Source organism: Odontesthes bonariensis, chromosome 22 (assembly GCF_027942865.1).
Source record: "Odontesthes bonariensis isolate fOdoBon6 chromosome 22, fOdoBon6.hap1, whole genome shotgun sequence".
Lineage (NCBI taxonomy): Eukaryota > Metazoa > Chordata > Actinopteri > Atheriniformes > Atherinopsidae > Odontesthes > Odontesthes bonariensis.
In genome coordinates this window covers 2,995,035-3,011,613 of record NC_134527.1, presented here as the reverse complement: position 1 = coordinate 3,011,613, position 16,579 = coordinate 2,995,035, and the positions used below count along the sequence as shown (strand labels likewise).

Here is a 16,579-nt window from a genome sequence, read left to right as displayed (position 1 = left end):
GAGTTCTCTCAATCCACGTCGATACTTTCTCTCTCCGGCTGAGCAGAAATCACAGCCTCTGCTCTTAACTACACTGGAAAAAATCAAAGTCTTACCAAGTATATTTATCTCATTACACTTAATATCAGACACAACTGCCTAACAAGCACCATTTCAGCCAGATATAGGGACTTGTTTTAATACAATACATCTGGAATATCTTGTTAAGTGAAAAAGTCTTGAAAACATCTTGTTTTGAGTCGCATATCATATGAGACAAGCTTTTTTTGACATTTGAAGAGGTTTTTAAGCTAATTTCAAGATCACTTTTAACTCAAAAGTCCTAAATATCACATCTTATTTCAAGAAATCTTGACAAGCCGATTTTCACTAGTTCCATTGGCAGATTTTTTTTGCTTATTTCAAGCAAAAACGTCTCGTATTTGTTGTTTTTTTACTTATTTTTGGAGGGGCATTTTTTACCAGTGCAACTGCCTAACAAGCACCATCTCAGCCAGATATAGGGACTTGTTTGAAGACGATACATCTTGAATATCTTGTTAAATGAAAAAGTCTTGAAAACATCTTGTGTAAATAAGTAAAAAAACAACAAATACAAGACGTTTATGCTTGAAATAAGCAAAAAAAATCTGCCAATGGAACTAGTGAAAATCGGCTTGTCAAGATTTCTTGAAATAAGATGTGATATTTGGGATTTTTGAGATAAAAGTGATCTTGAAATTAGCTTAAAAACCTCTTCAAATGTCAAAAAAAAGCTTGTTTCATATGAAATCCGACTCAAAACAAGATGTTTTCAAGACTTTTTCATTTAACAAGATATTCCAGATGTATTGTATTAAAACAAGTCCCTATATCTGGCTGAAATGGTACTTGTTAGGCAGTTGTGTCTGATATTAAGTGTAATGAGATATTTTGACTAGAAATGAGACAAATATACTTGGTAAGACTTTGATTTTTTCCAGTGTACCATTTCAGCCAGATATAGGGACTTGTTTTAATACAATACATCTGGAATATCTTGTTAAGTGAAAAAGTCTTGAAAACATCTTGTTTTTAGTCATATTTCACATGAAACAAGCTTTTTTTTTTTTTACATTTGAAGAGGTTTTTAAGCTAATTTCAAGATCACTTTTATCTCAAAAGTCCTAAATATCACATCTTATTTCAAGAAATCTGGACAAGCCGATTTTCACTAGTTCCATTGGCAGATTTGTTTTTGCTTATTTCAAGCAAAAACGTCTTTTATTTGTTGTTTTTTGACTTATTTTTGGAGGGGCATTTTTTCCAGTGTAATAAAAATCCCTCCCTCACCACAAACTTGAACAATGAGCCCACGCTTGTTGGAGCTAAAAACACACGTTGTCCTGCTTTTGATCTTCTCTTCTCTCCGTGCTTAAGGTCGACGTTCCTCTGCGCTCGTCTTTAAACGTCGGATGTTTAAGTATGCGCCGTACTTTCTCAGGATTAAAGGCAACTTTAAAGGAGACTCCGCAGGTTGAAGGCTCTGATGCTGACATGTGTCAGGAAGCTCAAGGAAGAGATGAAGGGGAGATAAGCGAACTACTTAAAACTGTTTGTAGGGATAAAGACCTGCAAGTTGGCTGCTGTTAGAAGTCCAAAATCTGAGGATAAATCTTAAACCAGACTCACTTCAGTTTGTTTTTTCAGTGACAATCAGCTTTCAGAGACCGGAAAACACAGTTAACACAGACATCTTTCACAGAAGAGTGTTCAGTTTGTTCTATGAACTGTAGAAATGACTCATAATGAGTATAAAGGGCCGACAAAATGTTGGACAAACAATTTCTATTTTGGAAGAACCCCATCTTAAATCTGATTGGCCCCCTGAAGGGCCCCTGTCACTCATCTGTCCGAGAGCAATGATCAGATTATAGGTGGGTGCAATTCCACTCAGTAACACTAGTGGCGCTAATGAGCCAAACAGGAATGTCCAGCGTGAATAAAGCTTACAGAATTCTAGTTCTTCATTGATTAGTCAAAATAGTAAGTCAGATAGTAGACCATGGCTGTGTTCAAAACCGCATACTTCTACTACTCCTACTAACTTTTTGAGTTAGTATGCGAGTTTGAGTAAGCGAGAAGTTCCCGGATGCATACTAGATTCTCCTAAATGTTGGGTATGCATCATGAGGTTACTACTCATACTCAAACTACCCAAGATGCAACGTAACGTGACGTCGCAGATCGTCATTTCCTGTCAAAACGGCAGTTTCAAGCTAGCTACAACGAGGGCAGGTTCACTTCCTGTTTTCAAAACAAAAGCACCAATTGTATCGTAATGGCTTTCCCTATGATAAAAGGCAACGGGTATTTTATTTTGTGAAAATAACAGGAAGTGCGTTGCTCACTGCGGCTAGCTTTAGTAGCGCCGAATTCGTGGGAACAAAATTGTAAATAGCCGGTATTTTGTCAGGTTTTCAACACGTTGGGGATCTAAACGACTACTTTCTCACCTGAAAATGTTTCAAATGTTGCTAAAGTTTACAGAGTTTAGAGCTTAAGGGAAATCAGCTTCAGGCCGGCTGATTTCGGCTCGGGCAGGAGCGAAATGCATTGTGGGTAAACGCTCTGCATACTGTCTGATCGATGAGTATGCCGTATGGAAGTATGTAGTATGCGGTATGTAGTATGTAGTATGCAGTATGTAGTATGCAGTATGTAGTATGTAGTATGCAGTATGTAGTATGTAGTATGCAGTATGCGGTATGTAGTATGTAGTATGTAGTATGCAGTATGCGGTATGTAGTATGCAGTATGCGGTATGTAGTATGCAGTATGTAGTATGTAGTATGCAGTATGTAGTATGTAGTATGCAGTATGCAGTATGCAGTATGCAGTATGTAGTATGCAGTATGTAGTATGCAGTATGCAGTATGTAGTATGTAGTATGCAGTATGCAGTATGCAGTATGTAGTATGTAGTATGTAGTATGTAGCATGCAGTATGTAGCATGTAGTATGCAGTATGTAGTATGTAGTATGCAGTATGCAGTATGTAGTTTGTAGTATGCAGTATGCAGTATGTAGTATGCAGTATGTAGTATGTAGTATGCAGTATGTAGTATGCGGTTTCGAACACAGCCATCGACTTGGGTAGTTGTCATGTGATCCACACTCCTTACCAGTTGGTGGCGGTAATGCTTTCATATGTTGTTTGCCAACCGCCATGAAAAACAAAACGAAAAAGAGAGAGAGAGCTTACAGAAGAAGAAGAAGATTTGAGCGATCTCGAACGATGTTGGACAAATAATTGGCCCCTCTATGAATATTGTGGCCCCCTTACCCAGAAAAATCCTAGATCTGCCACTGCCAGAACCGTTTTCATTTCCCCAACCATAGAGACGCATGTCTTTTAACACCGAAGAAGTATTTATTTCAAACAAAGCCGTCTTTTAACACTGCGCCTCATAGATTTTGTTTTTGCTGCTCAAATATTTTTTAGCTGAACAGTCTTTTTTGTTCATAACTACCCACTAAGATGATTGATTTTGGGAGGGAAGTCCCTAAAAATGGGTCTCAAACGCTTTAACACTTTTTTAGACGGTTTGAAGCATGAAATGTGTTGAAATTGCACAGAAAACATCACATTTCTCCTCCATTGTCTTAGTTACCTGGACAACAAGCCACGACCCGAGTAGTGATGACAACAAAACATATATTTATGTTTATATTTGACTTTTTTTTATGGGGTCAGGCTATCCAACTTTCTTAATTTAATCCTGACAAGCTGCTTTTGTTGCCTAAATATGACCCAAAATTGTAAGTAACAGAATAATAAGGGCAACATCCATCCATCTGTCCGTTAATTTTCCATGACGAGTTCATCCAATTCAGGATCCCGGAAGGGCACAAACCTATCCCAGCTGCCACTGGGAGAGAGGCAGGGTTGCTATCATCCCAATTTATCTGCAGCGGTGTGTGATGAGTGCAGAACTCGACCCGAAAGGAGCCACAAACTGCTCAGTGAGGTCGAATTAAAAGCAACGCTGTGAACAAGAGGCAGAACTCAGCAGCAGATATGATCCAAAGAAAACCCAAGCTGGGACAGCCGTGCACACATCCAGCACAGGTGGTTCTTTCTGTTAAAAACATTATTGACAGTAAACTTTGAAAGTTCTTCCACTCTGATCCCTGCTCAACATTAGCAGATGTAAAGTTTGTGTTTTCTCTTTTTTCCCTAAAAAGCTCCCACATCCAGCTGTGAGATCGCATCGATTGCAAACAACGCCAGGTCTTTTGATAATCTTTTTATCTTGAGGAAGAAAAAAAAATAAATACTTGGAGCTAAAACACGGCAACTTTTGGGAACATCAATAATACACAAACTAAAACCCCGAGAATCCGATCTCACAAAGTTACACCTTTATGATAACGAGCGAGACCGAAGAAGAAAGAAGAGGGATTGGAAGCGTTTTCAGGTTGGTCTCCTCGATGAGCGTTTGATTAGCCGGAACAATGCTCAGCGGCCATGTTTATGAAAATATGGAGAGAATAAAAGGCTGGAAAGAGAGGAGAGTGGCTGAGGAGAGGATTACTAAAGGATATGAGGAGAGAGCGTTTGGTTGTGCTGCCACGCTTGGTCAATCAATGAGAAAATCTGAGACCAAAGAAACTGAAACTCCAGCTGCTTTTCAGACTTTTCTTTATTCCACACGACCCCTCGAGGAGCCGTCTGGACAAAAGAAAGAGAAGAGAAAAGAAATTAAAGAAAGTGGACAGTGGGATTTGTTGCCCGGTGTAGAACAATACGAACATTAACAAATATATGAATGTTTTTTTCAAATTAAATAAGCTAACTTTAACTGGAATGTAATCTCTCTTTCTTTCTACTCACGCGTCTACTGGGATGATGTCATCACCCCGCGCCGCTGCAGCACAGCTCATTGGCTGTGTTCCAAACCGCATACTTCTCCTACTACTCCTACTAACTTTTTGAGTTAGTATGCGAGTTTGAGTAAGCAGAAGTTCCCGGATGCATACTAGATTCTCCGAAATGTTGGGTATGCATCATGAGGTTACTACTCATACTCAAACTACCCAAGATGCAACGTAACGTGACGTCGCCGATCGTCATTTCCTGTCAAAACGGCAGTTTCAAGCTAGCTACAACGAGGGTAGGTTCACTTCCTGTTTTCAAAATAAAAGCACCAAATGTATCGTAATGGCTTTCCCTATGATTAAAGGCAACGGGTATTTTATTTTGGTGAAAATAACAGGAAGTGCGTTGCTCACTGCGGCTAGCTTTAGTAGCGTCGAATTCGTGGGAACAAAATTGTAAACAGCCGGTATTTTGTCAGGTTTTCAACACGTTGGGGATCTAAACGACTACTTTCTCACCTGAAAATGTTTCAAATGTTGCTAAAGTTATATGTTTACAGAGATAGTGTTAACGCCGCCAGGAAGTGCAAACTAGCAACCCGATGCTAAATGGGCTACACGAATAAATCGCGCCAAAAACGCGAAACTAAAAACATCCATAAAACTTATATTAAGTAAAAAAGTAACACGAGACAGCTTGGTTACATAAAGTATGTAACAGAGAATAATGTACAACAAATATTTAAATCATAAATGACTAAATTTTCCAAGAAAATAACACGATGTCAGAGGGGAGGGGCAACAGAAGCCAAGGAGCAACAAAAAGGGCAGGAGGGTAATTAACTCAGGGAAAATTTATAAAATAATGGTAAATGAATATAACTCAGAGATAAAATTCATAAATATTCAAAATAATCATGAAACGATCAATAAAACTTACAAATACGATTTGGAAATAACAAATACTAAAATGCATTTTTAACTACGTTACACGAATCAAAGTCTTAAAGATCAGAACGATGAAAAATAAGATACATTTTTAAAGAATACTCTCATCCCTCAGCTTCTCTGTCAATCAGAGACTCACTGAATCCAGAAATATCACTCATTAAAGATTTGCTCTTCCTTTTAACATCAGAATCTAACTTTCTGACGGTTCCTGTTTCCATCCGGCTGATTGAATCTCGTGTTTTCATCTTGTTCACTTACAAAAAAAACATGAAGTCTCCTCCATAATTTAACAGCGAGAAATGATTAAAGTTGGAGGTCTGCGTGTAAAGTTAACTGCGTTGCTCAAGTATTCTCTTTCAACTTCAAATGGAATTCATCGTTAACCCAAAAGCTGAAAGCGTGAAGGCAGACCTGCCAACAATAACCGGCCTCAGAGGCAGAAGCCCAGCTTTGATTTTCACTTATTCACCTGAAACATGAGGCCGGGTCAAACTTTCTCAAAAAGTTTCGTCCCTCCAGATAAAATCTCTCCACGGAGAGCCGGTCGTGGTTAAACTTAAAGGGACAGTTCGCCTCTTTTGACATGAAGCTGTATGACATCCCATATCAGCAATATCATTTATGAACATCTTCTTACCCCCTGCTGCGTCCTGTGAGCAGAGTTCCAGCCTCGTTTTGGTGTTGATGAAGGTAGTCCGGCTAGTTGGCTGGGGTTTAAAAAATAAAGCGTTTTGCTTCTCAGAACAATATGCGTTCAACAGAGTAATACATTTACATCACAAAATGGTTCTCCAGGAAAAAGTCAGACCTCACAATCTCTTGGCCCTATTTTCTCTCCCTTCGTATCACTGCCTGCTGTGCAGACCGAGCAGCAAACACTGTAACAGGCGCGGCTGTCGGCAGGCGGCAGCAGGCAGTGATACGAAGGGAGAGAAAATAGGGCCAAGAGATTGTGAGGTCTGACTTTTTCCTGGAGAACCATTTTGTGATGCAAATGTATTACTCTGTTGAACGCATATTGTTCTGAGAAGCAAAACGCTTTATTTTTTTTTTTTACAGAATAAAAATAAACATCGCTGCCAAACCAGACAAAATACAGCATCATGCCCACACTAGCATGCCAGCCACACGCTCACAGCCACGTCCTACCGAGACTTCAAACAGTAAAAAAACGTTTATAACAACAGCAACCTTTAGTCTGACATATGACTGACCAATACTCATGAACAAGTCAACAAAAAAGGACAGTTTCAACATAATATTCGAGTATAATGCAGGACTTTTGGGACAAAGGTAGATGAATACTAAGAAAACATGGCGTCCCACACGGGGCAAACCTAAAAAAAAACACCTGTGAACAATGCCACAGTGGTATAAACAGGTAACTGCCTTACATTGATGGCTTCAGTACTTCATGATCATTCTGACAGAAGAAATGTTAAAACTGTAAATCACTGGAATTACTCTGCTCTACTTTACTGGACAGGAACTGTAAAATCTGTGATTCTATAAAAAATGAGGATATTCAAAAGTAAAACGATCACACTATCACATCATGTTAAATATTGTAACAAAAATAAATAAATAAAAATGAGAAAAAAGATGATATGTTAAATCATCATGTTAAATATTGTAACAAAAAAATAAATAAAAATGAGAAAAAAAAATCATGTTAAATCATTATGTTAAATATTGTAACAATAAAAAAATGAGAAGAAAAAAAATATGTTAAATATTGCAACAAAAATAAATAAATAAAAATGAGAAAAATAAATATCATGTTAAATCATCATGTTAAATATTGTAACAAAAATAAATAAATAAAAATGAGAAAAAAAATATCAAGTTAAATATTGTAACAAAAATAAATAAATAAAAATGAGAAAAAAATATCATGTTAAATGTTGTAACAAAAATAAATAAATAAAAATGAGAAAAAAATATAATGTTAAATCATCATGTTAAATATTGTAACAAAATAAATAAATAAAAATTAGGAAAAAAAAAATATGTTAAATCATCATGTTAAATATTGTAACAAAAAATAAAAAATAAAAATGAGGAAAAAAATCATGTTAAATATTGTAACAAAAATGAGAAAGAAAAAAAAGTAAAATGAAGACAGAGAGCAGGGAAACATTCCCTCGGCCTGGTTATCTGTAGAATCTCTCCCATTCCTTCCATCTTCTCCTCTCTCCTCAGCCTCAGACGCTGCTTCCTGGTTGCTTTGACCTCTGACCCCGCAGCTGCTTCCTTTATCTCTTCCTCTCTGGGCTTTTTCCCACTTTTGCTGCGATAAACAGGAGCCTCTTCCCCTCCGCGTCTGTCTCTCTTTCGTGCCGTCTTTAATCAGTTTTCATACCGACTCTGTCAGGTATTGACGGTATTGATCGGGCTCTGTAATCTGCAGCTGCAGCTCAACATTTTTCTCATCATGTCTCCTCTCGTGTGATTCGAAATGCCTCCACAGAGCACATGAGAAGCAACCTGCAAACCTTTGAAAAGTTCGGTAACTAACCTCAGGAGGAGTTGGAGCTCAGATCTGCTGTCAGACAGAATGTCCCGCGCTTCATTTTACAAAACGAACCCTCTGAAATCAATAAGCACCCATTATTAGTAAGGTTAGCTTCTACATTTTGAAGCTGGAAATTTAATTACTGCGAATGATTTTCATAATCTAAAATAATTCATTCAGTTGGCTAAATAACCTCCAGTACATGAAGTTATCCGAGTCCTCCAGAGTCAGAGAGCTTCTTCAGTAATGAGAAACTTTTCTCTGGTTACTGAGCTGTAGGTTAAAGGGGAAGTTCGCTTTTTTTTTAAAGCTGGACCTTTGGAAGATATTTATAATATCTTCCAATCAAATTAATCACATGATTTCCCTGATTAATCACGATTAATCTCATTTGTACGCAGAATCCCAAAAATGAATCCAAAAGTAGCGTATAGCTTTTAGCATTTAGCTTTATTTTAAATGTGCTGCCATATGAATGAAAGTGCCATAACATTTGTTGTGCAAACACACTTTTAACATCAGCATCTTTCTGTAGTTTTTATGTAGAAGCCTCGCTCCACTGTCTGTTTCCTTGAATGACTTGCTGCTATCAGTTGTGTGTTTTGCCTTTAAGTGATATTTTAGACTGGAACTACTACGCTGAGAAGACAATTCAACTTGGCAGTGTTTACAGATGACTTTGGTTCTGTCGACTCCGCCGTCTGGAAGAACTTTAACATGAAAATGGCCGAGTAAAAGTTCCGTACCCTTCTCCAGGTTTGGTGGATCCGCCGATTACTTTCTTTTCCGGTTCCACAGCAGACAGCAACAGACTTTTACAGAATAAAAGCCTGTGAGCAACAGACTTTTACAATAATAAAATAAATAATAAAACAGGGGTGGTCCGTAGTGGGGTGAGCAGGCGCCCCATGTACAGAGGCTACAGTCCTTGCTGCAGCTGGCCCCGGTTCGAGTTCCGCATCGGACGGCCCTGTGCTGCGCGTTGTTCCCCCTCTCTCTGCCAATTTTTTATTTAAATTATTATTTTTTTTATTAAATTTTAAATAAAGAAATAAATAAAACCTGCGTTAAAGCGCGATGAAATATTTATCGGTATTAAATAATTAACGAGTAAATGTGTTAATAACGAGTTAACTAGCCCAGCCCCCCCCAAAATATTTTTTTAAAATTAAAAAATAAATAAATAAATAAAACCTGCATTAATGCGCGATAAAATAATTTTTAAATTTTAAATTAAAAATAAATAAATAAAAGAACATTTTTAATTTCAAATTTAAAAATAAAAAATTAAAAAAAATAAAACCTGCGTTAATGTGCGATAAAATATGTATCGCGTTAACAAGTTAACTCGCCCAGCCCTAATAGAAATAAATCAGTCAGGAACACCTTTCATTATTAGATATTCGACGCTAATGTAAATAATCCATCAGTTGATGGACAAAGACGGCGAGAGTCGGGCTTTCAGGGAATATTTCTCCAAAGAAACGTCCACTAAAAAAGAACTTCCAAATGCAAGAGACGCACATTAACATCTGGATTTGTTCTGAGGGACAGCAGCTCACTCGTCTTCTGGTCTGAGCGTACGAGTCGTTTCTCAGCACACATCCCATCTCCGGTGGCGAGGACAGTCGCCTGGCTGCCGGCGTCATCAAGGAAAAAACGCCTGAAGGCAGATTCTGAAGAGTAAAACAGCCACAGAGACTCGACACAAAGCCTCTTTACATCTTTATTGGACACAACAGCAACAACACGTTTACAGATTCACCCAAAGGAAGCTCACATACATGCATTAAATCACATTAAATCACATTAAATCACTGAGTCAGAGCCAAAGAAACGACCTAAAATCAACTTAAAGAAAGAAATAAAAACATCTGCAGCTTTCCAGATGTTTCCTCTCATTTCTCCAGAAAGAAAACAGGTTCTCTCAAACATTTTCATCCCAGAACCTTCTTTTTCAGGTCAGATTCCCCTCACTGGTTACTTACTCCTCAGCCTCCCTGATTTTCTCACCCTTCCTCCCCCGGGGATTCAGCCAAAAACATATCCTCTCAAACTGTTAAGAGGGCTGCAGAGAACGGAAAGATTAAGATCTCAGAGCTGGACCTCAGAAATCCTCCCGACCACACGCCGGAGTCATTTATTTATTTATTTTCCTCCTGAGTAGCAGGAGAACTTGTGAAAAGCTTTGACACGCTCGGGTTTACAGGTGTGTAACGGTGTTAGAAGCTTTCTGACAGCACTAATGCTGGTGGGGGGGGGGCAGGAAGGGGGCTTCAAACTAAACCTCAGCCAACAGAACGCCAGCACTCCTTATATATGTTTACAGTTTATACACCTCTGAATAATCCTCTCTGCGTACAAATCTGAACTCTGAAAGAGTTTTAAAGCAAGAAGGTGGAAGTTAAGAGGCCGATTCATGTTCCCAACGCAGAACCGGGGCAGCTTTAAGGAGATTTAAGGAGATTTTCAAGAGTTTTAAAGAGATTTTAGGAGTTTTAAAGCAAGAACGCGGAGGCCAAGAGGCCGATTCATGTGACCGACAGCTTTTAGGAGATTTTAAGGAGTTTTAAAGAGATTTTGAAGCGATTGTAAAGAGATTTAAAGAGTTTTAAAGAGTTTTAAAGCAAGAAGGTGGAGGCCAAGAGGTCGATTCATGCCTGGTGCTGCCTGGAGTTACAGACACAGAACCAGGGCAGACATTTAAAGAGTTTTTAAGGGGTTTTTAAAGAGATTTTAAGGAGTTTTAAAGCAAGAAGGTGGAGGCCAAGAGGTCGATTCATGTGACCGACACAGAACCGGGGCAGCTTTAAAGAGATTTTAAGGAGTTTTAAAGAGATTTTAAGGAGTTTTAAAGAGTTTTCACCCACAGCAGAAATAAAACGATCTGTTTGGCCCTTCTATTCTTCTCTTTTAGGAGCAAAGTCCCCCCTCATCATGGAAGGAAAATAACAAAACGGACTGGAAACGGGTTCATCTGAGGAGCGAGTCAGGCAGACGTCACACGAGCCACAATAAATACATCAAACCGAAGCTCACCAACGTTTCACAGCAGCTGATGACACTCACACCGAATATGTACACGCTGACGCTGAGATATATTTCTGTGGAAGCAGGACTGAGAGAGAAGAAAGTATTAAAAGTAGTTCGTTTTGGGCGTTTCTGGACGATGATGAGGGAAGAAATGAGAGAAAAGTGACCAGCGTCAGAATATTCAAACATCTAATGGGAACCAAACCAGTTAAACTGGTTTAAAGGTTCACATGCACCCGATTTAATGATGCAATCCAGCTCAGCTATTTAAACGTGACCAAAATAACTAAATGTGTAAGTTTGTGTCCTTTTTTTCTCTCTTTTAGCCGTGCGGCAGCTGCAGCATCCAGAGGTTTTTACTGGGATCGAGCTTTTAGGAACCGACAGTTTGAGGTGAGAATGTGTGTTTAACAGTGAAAATACACTCGGGTGCAAACACACACACATCTGCGTGCAGCTCAGAGCGGATGGAAAAGCTTTGAGGTGTCGGAAGAGTGAGAGCCAACACCGAAGTGGTCACACGCACACACACACGTGCACATTAAAGCCGTCCGAGATGTGAAAAGCATGTCCTGGTGCTGCAGAGGTCGAGGCGCCGCGCAGCCGTCCAGAGGCCAGACGCATTCAGAGCTAAACTCAGGCTTTAATCAGTGGATCTGCACAGAATCCTGCACGACAGCGAGAACGTTTAACAGGAAGAAGCGCTCGTTCAAAACAAAAGTGAACTAAAAGCAACACGACGAAGCCAGATGTGCGACATCCAACAAAACGCGGTAAATAAATAGGAATGATGGGGGCTGAATGGTTAAAAATACACAAAATCAGAATGTAAACATGTCGCCTTCCACGGCTTCTAAATATGTACAACACGACGTTCCTCAACGGTAGATGAATCAGGTGGAGTTTAGACCATGAAGCGGTGCTCCTTGCCGTCGTGGGCCATCAGGATGACGTTGCGGTTGGAGGTCCAGATGAGGCGGGCGAGCTTCAGGTGGTTCTGGGATCCCGGCGAGGCCGGCTGCACCGGGGGAACCTGGTAGGTCTTAATGCAGCGGAGCTGGGGGGCCGAGTTCAGCATCCCGATGCTGCCCAGCAGACTGGTGTTCATCTGAGGAGCAACAACACAAGATCAGTTTGGTTCTCTCCTAAATCAGTCAGTCAATGGCTGTGTTCCAAACCGCATACTTCTCCTACTACTCCTACTAACTTTTTGAGTTAGTAAGCGAGTTTGAGTAAGTGAGAAGTTCCCGGATGCATACTAGATTCTCTGAAATGTTGGGTATGCATCATGAGGTTACTACTCATACTCAAACTACCCAAGATGCAACGTAACGTGACGTCGCCGATCGTCATTTCCTGTCAAAACGGCAGTTTCAAGCTAGCTACAACGAGGGTAGGTTCACTTCCTGTTTTCAAAACAAAAGCACCAATTGTATGGTAATGGCTTTCCCTATGATAAAAGGCAACGGGTATTTTATTTTGTGAAAATAACCGGAAGTGCGTTGCTCACTGCGGCTAGCTTTAGTAGCAATGTAGAATGTAGTATGTAGCGTGTAGTATGTAGTGTGTAGTATGTAATATGTAGTATGCGGTATGTAGTATGTTGTATGTAGTATGCAGTATGTTGTATGTAGTATGCAGTATGCAGTATGTAGAATGCAGTATGTAGTATGTAGTATGCAGTATGCAGTATGCAGTATGTAGTATGCGGTATGCAGTATGTAGTATGCAGTATGCAGTATGTAGTATGTAGTATGCAGTATGCAGTATGTAGTATGCAGTATGTAGTATGTGGTATGCGGTATGCAGTATGTAGTATGCAGTATGTAGTATGTAGTATGCAGTATGTAGTATGTAGTATGCAGTATGTAGTATGTGGTATGCGGTATGCAGTATGTAGTATGCAGTATGTAGTATGTGGTATGCGGTATGCAGTATGTAGTATGCAGTATGTAGTATGTAGTATGTAGTATGTAGTATGCAGTATGTAGTATGCAGTATGTGGTATGTGGTATGCGGTATGCAGTATGTAGTATGCAGTATGTAGTATGCAGTATGCAGTATGCAGTATGTAGTATGCAGCATGTAGTATGTAGTATGCAGTATGCAGTATGTAGTATGCAGTATGTAGTATGTAGTATGTAGTATGCAGTATGCAGTATGCAGCATGTAGCATGTAGTATGCAGTATGCAGTATGTAGTATGCAGTATGTAGTATGCAGTATGCAGTATGTAGTATGCAGTATGTAGTATGCAGTATGCAGTATGTAGTATGCAGTATGCAGTATGTAGTATGTAGTATGCAGTATGCAGTATGCAGCATGTAGCATGTAGTATGCAGTATGTAGTATGCAGTATGCAGTATGCAGTATGCAGCATGTAGCATGTAGTATGCAGTATGTAGTATGCAGTATGCAGTATGCAGCATGTAGCATGTAGTATGCAGTATGCAGTATGTAGTATGCAGTATGCAGTATGCAGCATGTAGCATGTAGTATGCAGTATGTAGTATGCAGTATGCAGCATGTAGTATGCAGTATGCAGTATGCAGTATGTAGTATGCAGTATGTAGTATGTAGTATGCAGTATGCAGTATGTAGTATGCAGTATGCAGTATGCAGTATGTAGTATGCAGTATGTAGTATGTAGTATGCAGTATGCAGTATGCAGCATGTAGCATGTAGTATGCAGTATGCAGTATGTAGTATGCAGTATGCAGCATGTAGTATGCAGTATGCAGTATGCAGTATGTAGTATGCAGTATGTAGTATGCAGTATGTAGTATGCAGTATGCAGTATGTAGTATGCAGTATGTAGTATGCAGTATGTAGTATGTAGTATGCAGTATGCAGTATGCAGTATGCAGTATGTAGTATGCAGTATGTAGTATGCAGTATGTAGTATGTAGTATGCAGTATGTAGTATGCAGTATGTAGTATGCAGTATGTAGTATGCAGTATGTAGTATGTAGTATGCAGTATGTAGTATGTAGTATGCAGTATGCAGTATGTAGTATGCAGTATGTAGTATGCAGTATGTAGTATGTAGTATGCAGTATGTAGTATGCAGTATGTAGTATGTAGTATGCAGTATGTAGTATGCAGTATGTAGTATGCAGTATGCAGCATGCAGTATGCAGTATGTAGTATGTAGTATGCAGTATGCAGTATGTAGTATGCAGTATGTAGTATGCAGTATGCAGTATGTAGTATGCAGTATGTAGTATGCAGTATGCAGTATGTAGTATGCAGTATGTAGTATGTAGTATGTAGTATGCAGTATGCGGTTTGGAACACAGCCAATGAGTAGAAGAGTAAAACCAAAGCAAAGAAAAGGAAGAAAATGTGGATCTATGAGGACACGTCAGCATCAATAACCACATGACAAAAGCCACCGAAAGCTTCTCATTTGTGACAATTTTATTTACTGATCAATATACACGATATGCACCATCCAAGTGTGTGTGTGTGTGTGTGTGTGTGTGTGTGCCACCACAGCAGCTACACCCCCCCTGTACACCCAGAAAATGGACGGATAAAGTTTGTCTAAAGTATGTTCACAGTATCAAACCTTAAGTAGCTTTTTGTGAATAACGGTCACATGATGAGCACCGACACACACTTCTTATCTCTTCCCAGAACTGTTTTTCTGAATGAAAGGTCTTTACAACCTCTGACACACACACACACACACACATTAAAGGCATTACTGTAAGCATAAACCACTGCGAGCGCCAGCAGGACGGCTGCTGTGGTAATTAGCTGGCAGACGCTGTGTCGGTGTGTGTGTGGGGGGGGGGGGTTGTCTGGGGAAACTATAGAGTTTCTACTTGCTGGTTTTCCTGCTCACACAGACGCTCACAGAGCCCGTTTTGCTGTTTTTCAGCAGCTAACTTTAGTCAGATTTCCACCAAGTATCTGTGGAAGATGAAGGATTTTAATCCAATCAGTCATTATGTTACACCCCCGAGGAGAAAAGTGGACTGTTCCTGCATCCTGGACCTCACATGGATGTTACTTTGACTTTTGATTCTTAGCTAAGCAGACGTGGTTACGTATAAACTTTTTTTAATGGTTTTCTCGAGATAACGAGTTAATTTACCGCTGGTTTTCGAGGCCACTTTTTCTCCCCAGTCCGCCCCTATTTATATGTGTTTATATGTATTTATATGTGTTTATATGTATTTATATGTACTTATATGTATTTATATGTACTTATATATATATATATATATATATATATATATATATATATATATATATATATATATATGTGTTTATTTATATATATATATATATATATATTTATTTATATGTGTTTATATGTGTTTATATATATATATATATATATATGTGTTTATATGTATTTATATGTGTTTATATGTATTTATATGTGTTTATATATATTTATATGTGTTTATATGAATTTATATGTGTTTATATGTATTTATATGTGTTTATATGTATTTATATGTGTTTATATGTATTTCTGGCAAAGGTTTTTTACCCCCTTTCATTGAAAACTGAATAAAGTAGCCTATGAATCAAACATGGAATGTGGAGCGTTTGTGTGAGTCCCGCTGGTGTGACGAGCGTCTGAAGAATGGAATCAGGTTTAACGCACCAAACATGCCGTTATAACGAGATAAATAACTCGTGCATCATTCGGTAACCATGGAGACGGCCTGGTCCCCTCAGCTGGATGACTGCAGTCGAGCCGGCTGATATGAAAGTTATCTCTACTAGACAAACAAACTGCAGTTTCAGCCTGTTAGACCTCGACAGAAGTAAAATTAATTTAATTTAATTTGAACTTATCTGGACTGTTGCTTGTTTTTAAATTCATTTAAATTTGTTTATTTGTTTCTCTTTATATTCTTTTATGTATTTTTAATGCTTCTTCCACTCCCTGCTGCAATGCTTTTATTTTATGTGAAGCACTTTGAACTGTTTTGTACATGAAATGTGCTATACAAATAAATTTGATTTGATTTGATTAAAATCTGATGCGTTGATCTATGTCGGGTTCTCCAAAATCTGACATTTTCAGCTTGAGTCCGTTCTTGGAAAGGCTTTAACCTTGTAGCACCCACAGTTGCAGATATGCAACTGCCAATAAACCAAAAATATTGGTTTATTCCCACCCATTTTTACATGAAATGTAATGTAAAAAAATATTACACATGAATGTAAATAAAAAATATATATATATATATATATATATATATATATATATATATATA

General features: G+C 38.6%; 1 protein-coding gene across 4 annotated transcripts in view; it reads right to left on the bottom strand.

Annotated features, from left to right (window-relative positions):
* Positions 1–10,016: 10,016 nt before the first annotated feature.
* Positions 10,017–16,579, bottom strand: part of wdr7 (WD repeat domain 7) — a 153,438-nt gene continuing 146,875 nt past the window's right edge. For all 4 annotated transcript variants that reach the window (XM_075456574.1, XM_075456575.1, XM_075456577.1 and 1 more), the window contains one exon: positions 10,017–12,445. In XM_075456574.1, the coding sequence (XP_075312689.1) occupies positions 12,242–12,445 (204 nt within the window). In that variant the 3' untranslated portion in view covers positions 10,017–12,241. The remainder of the gene's footprint in view (positions 12,446–16,579) is intronic.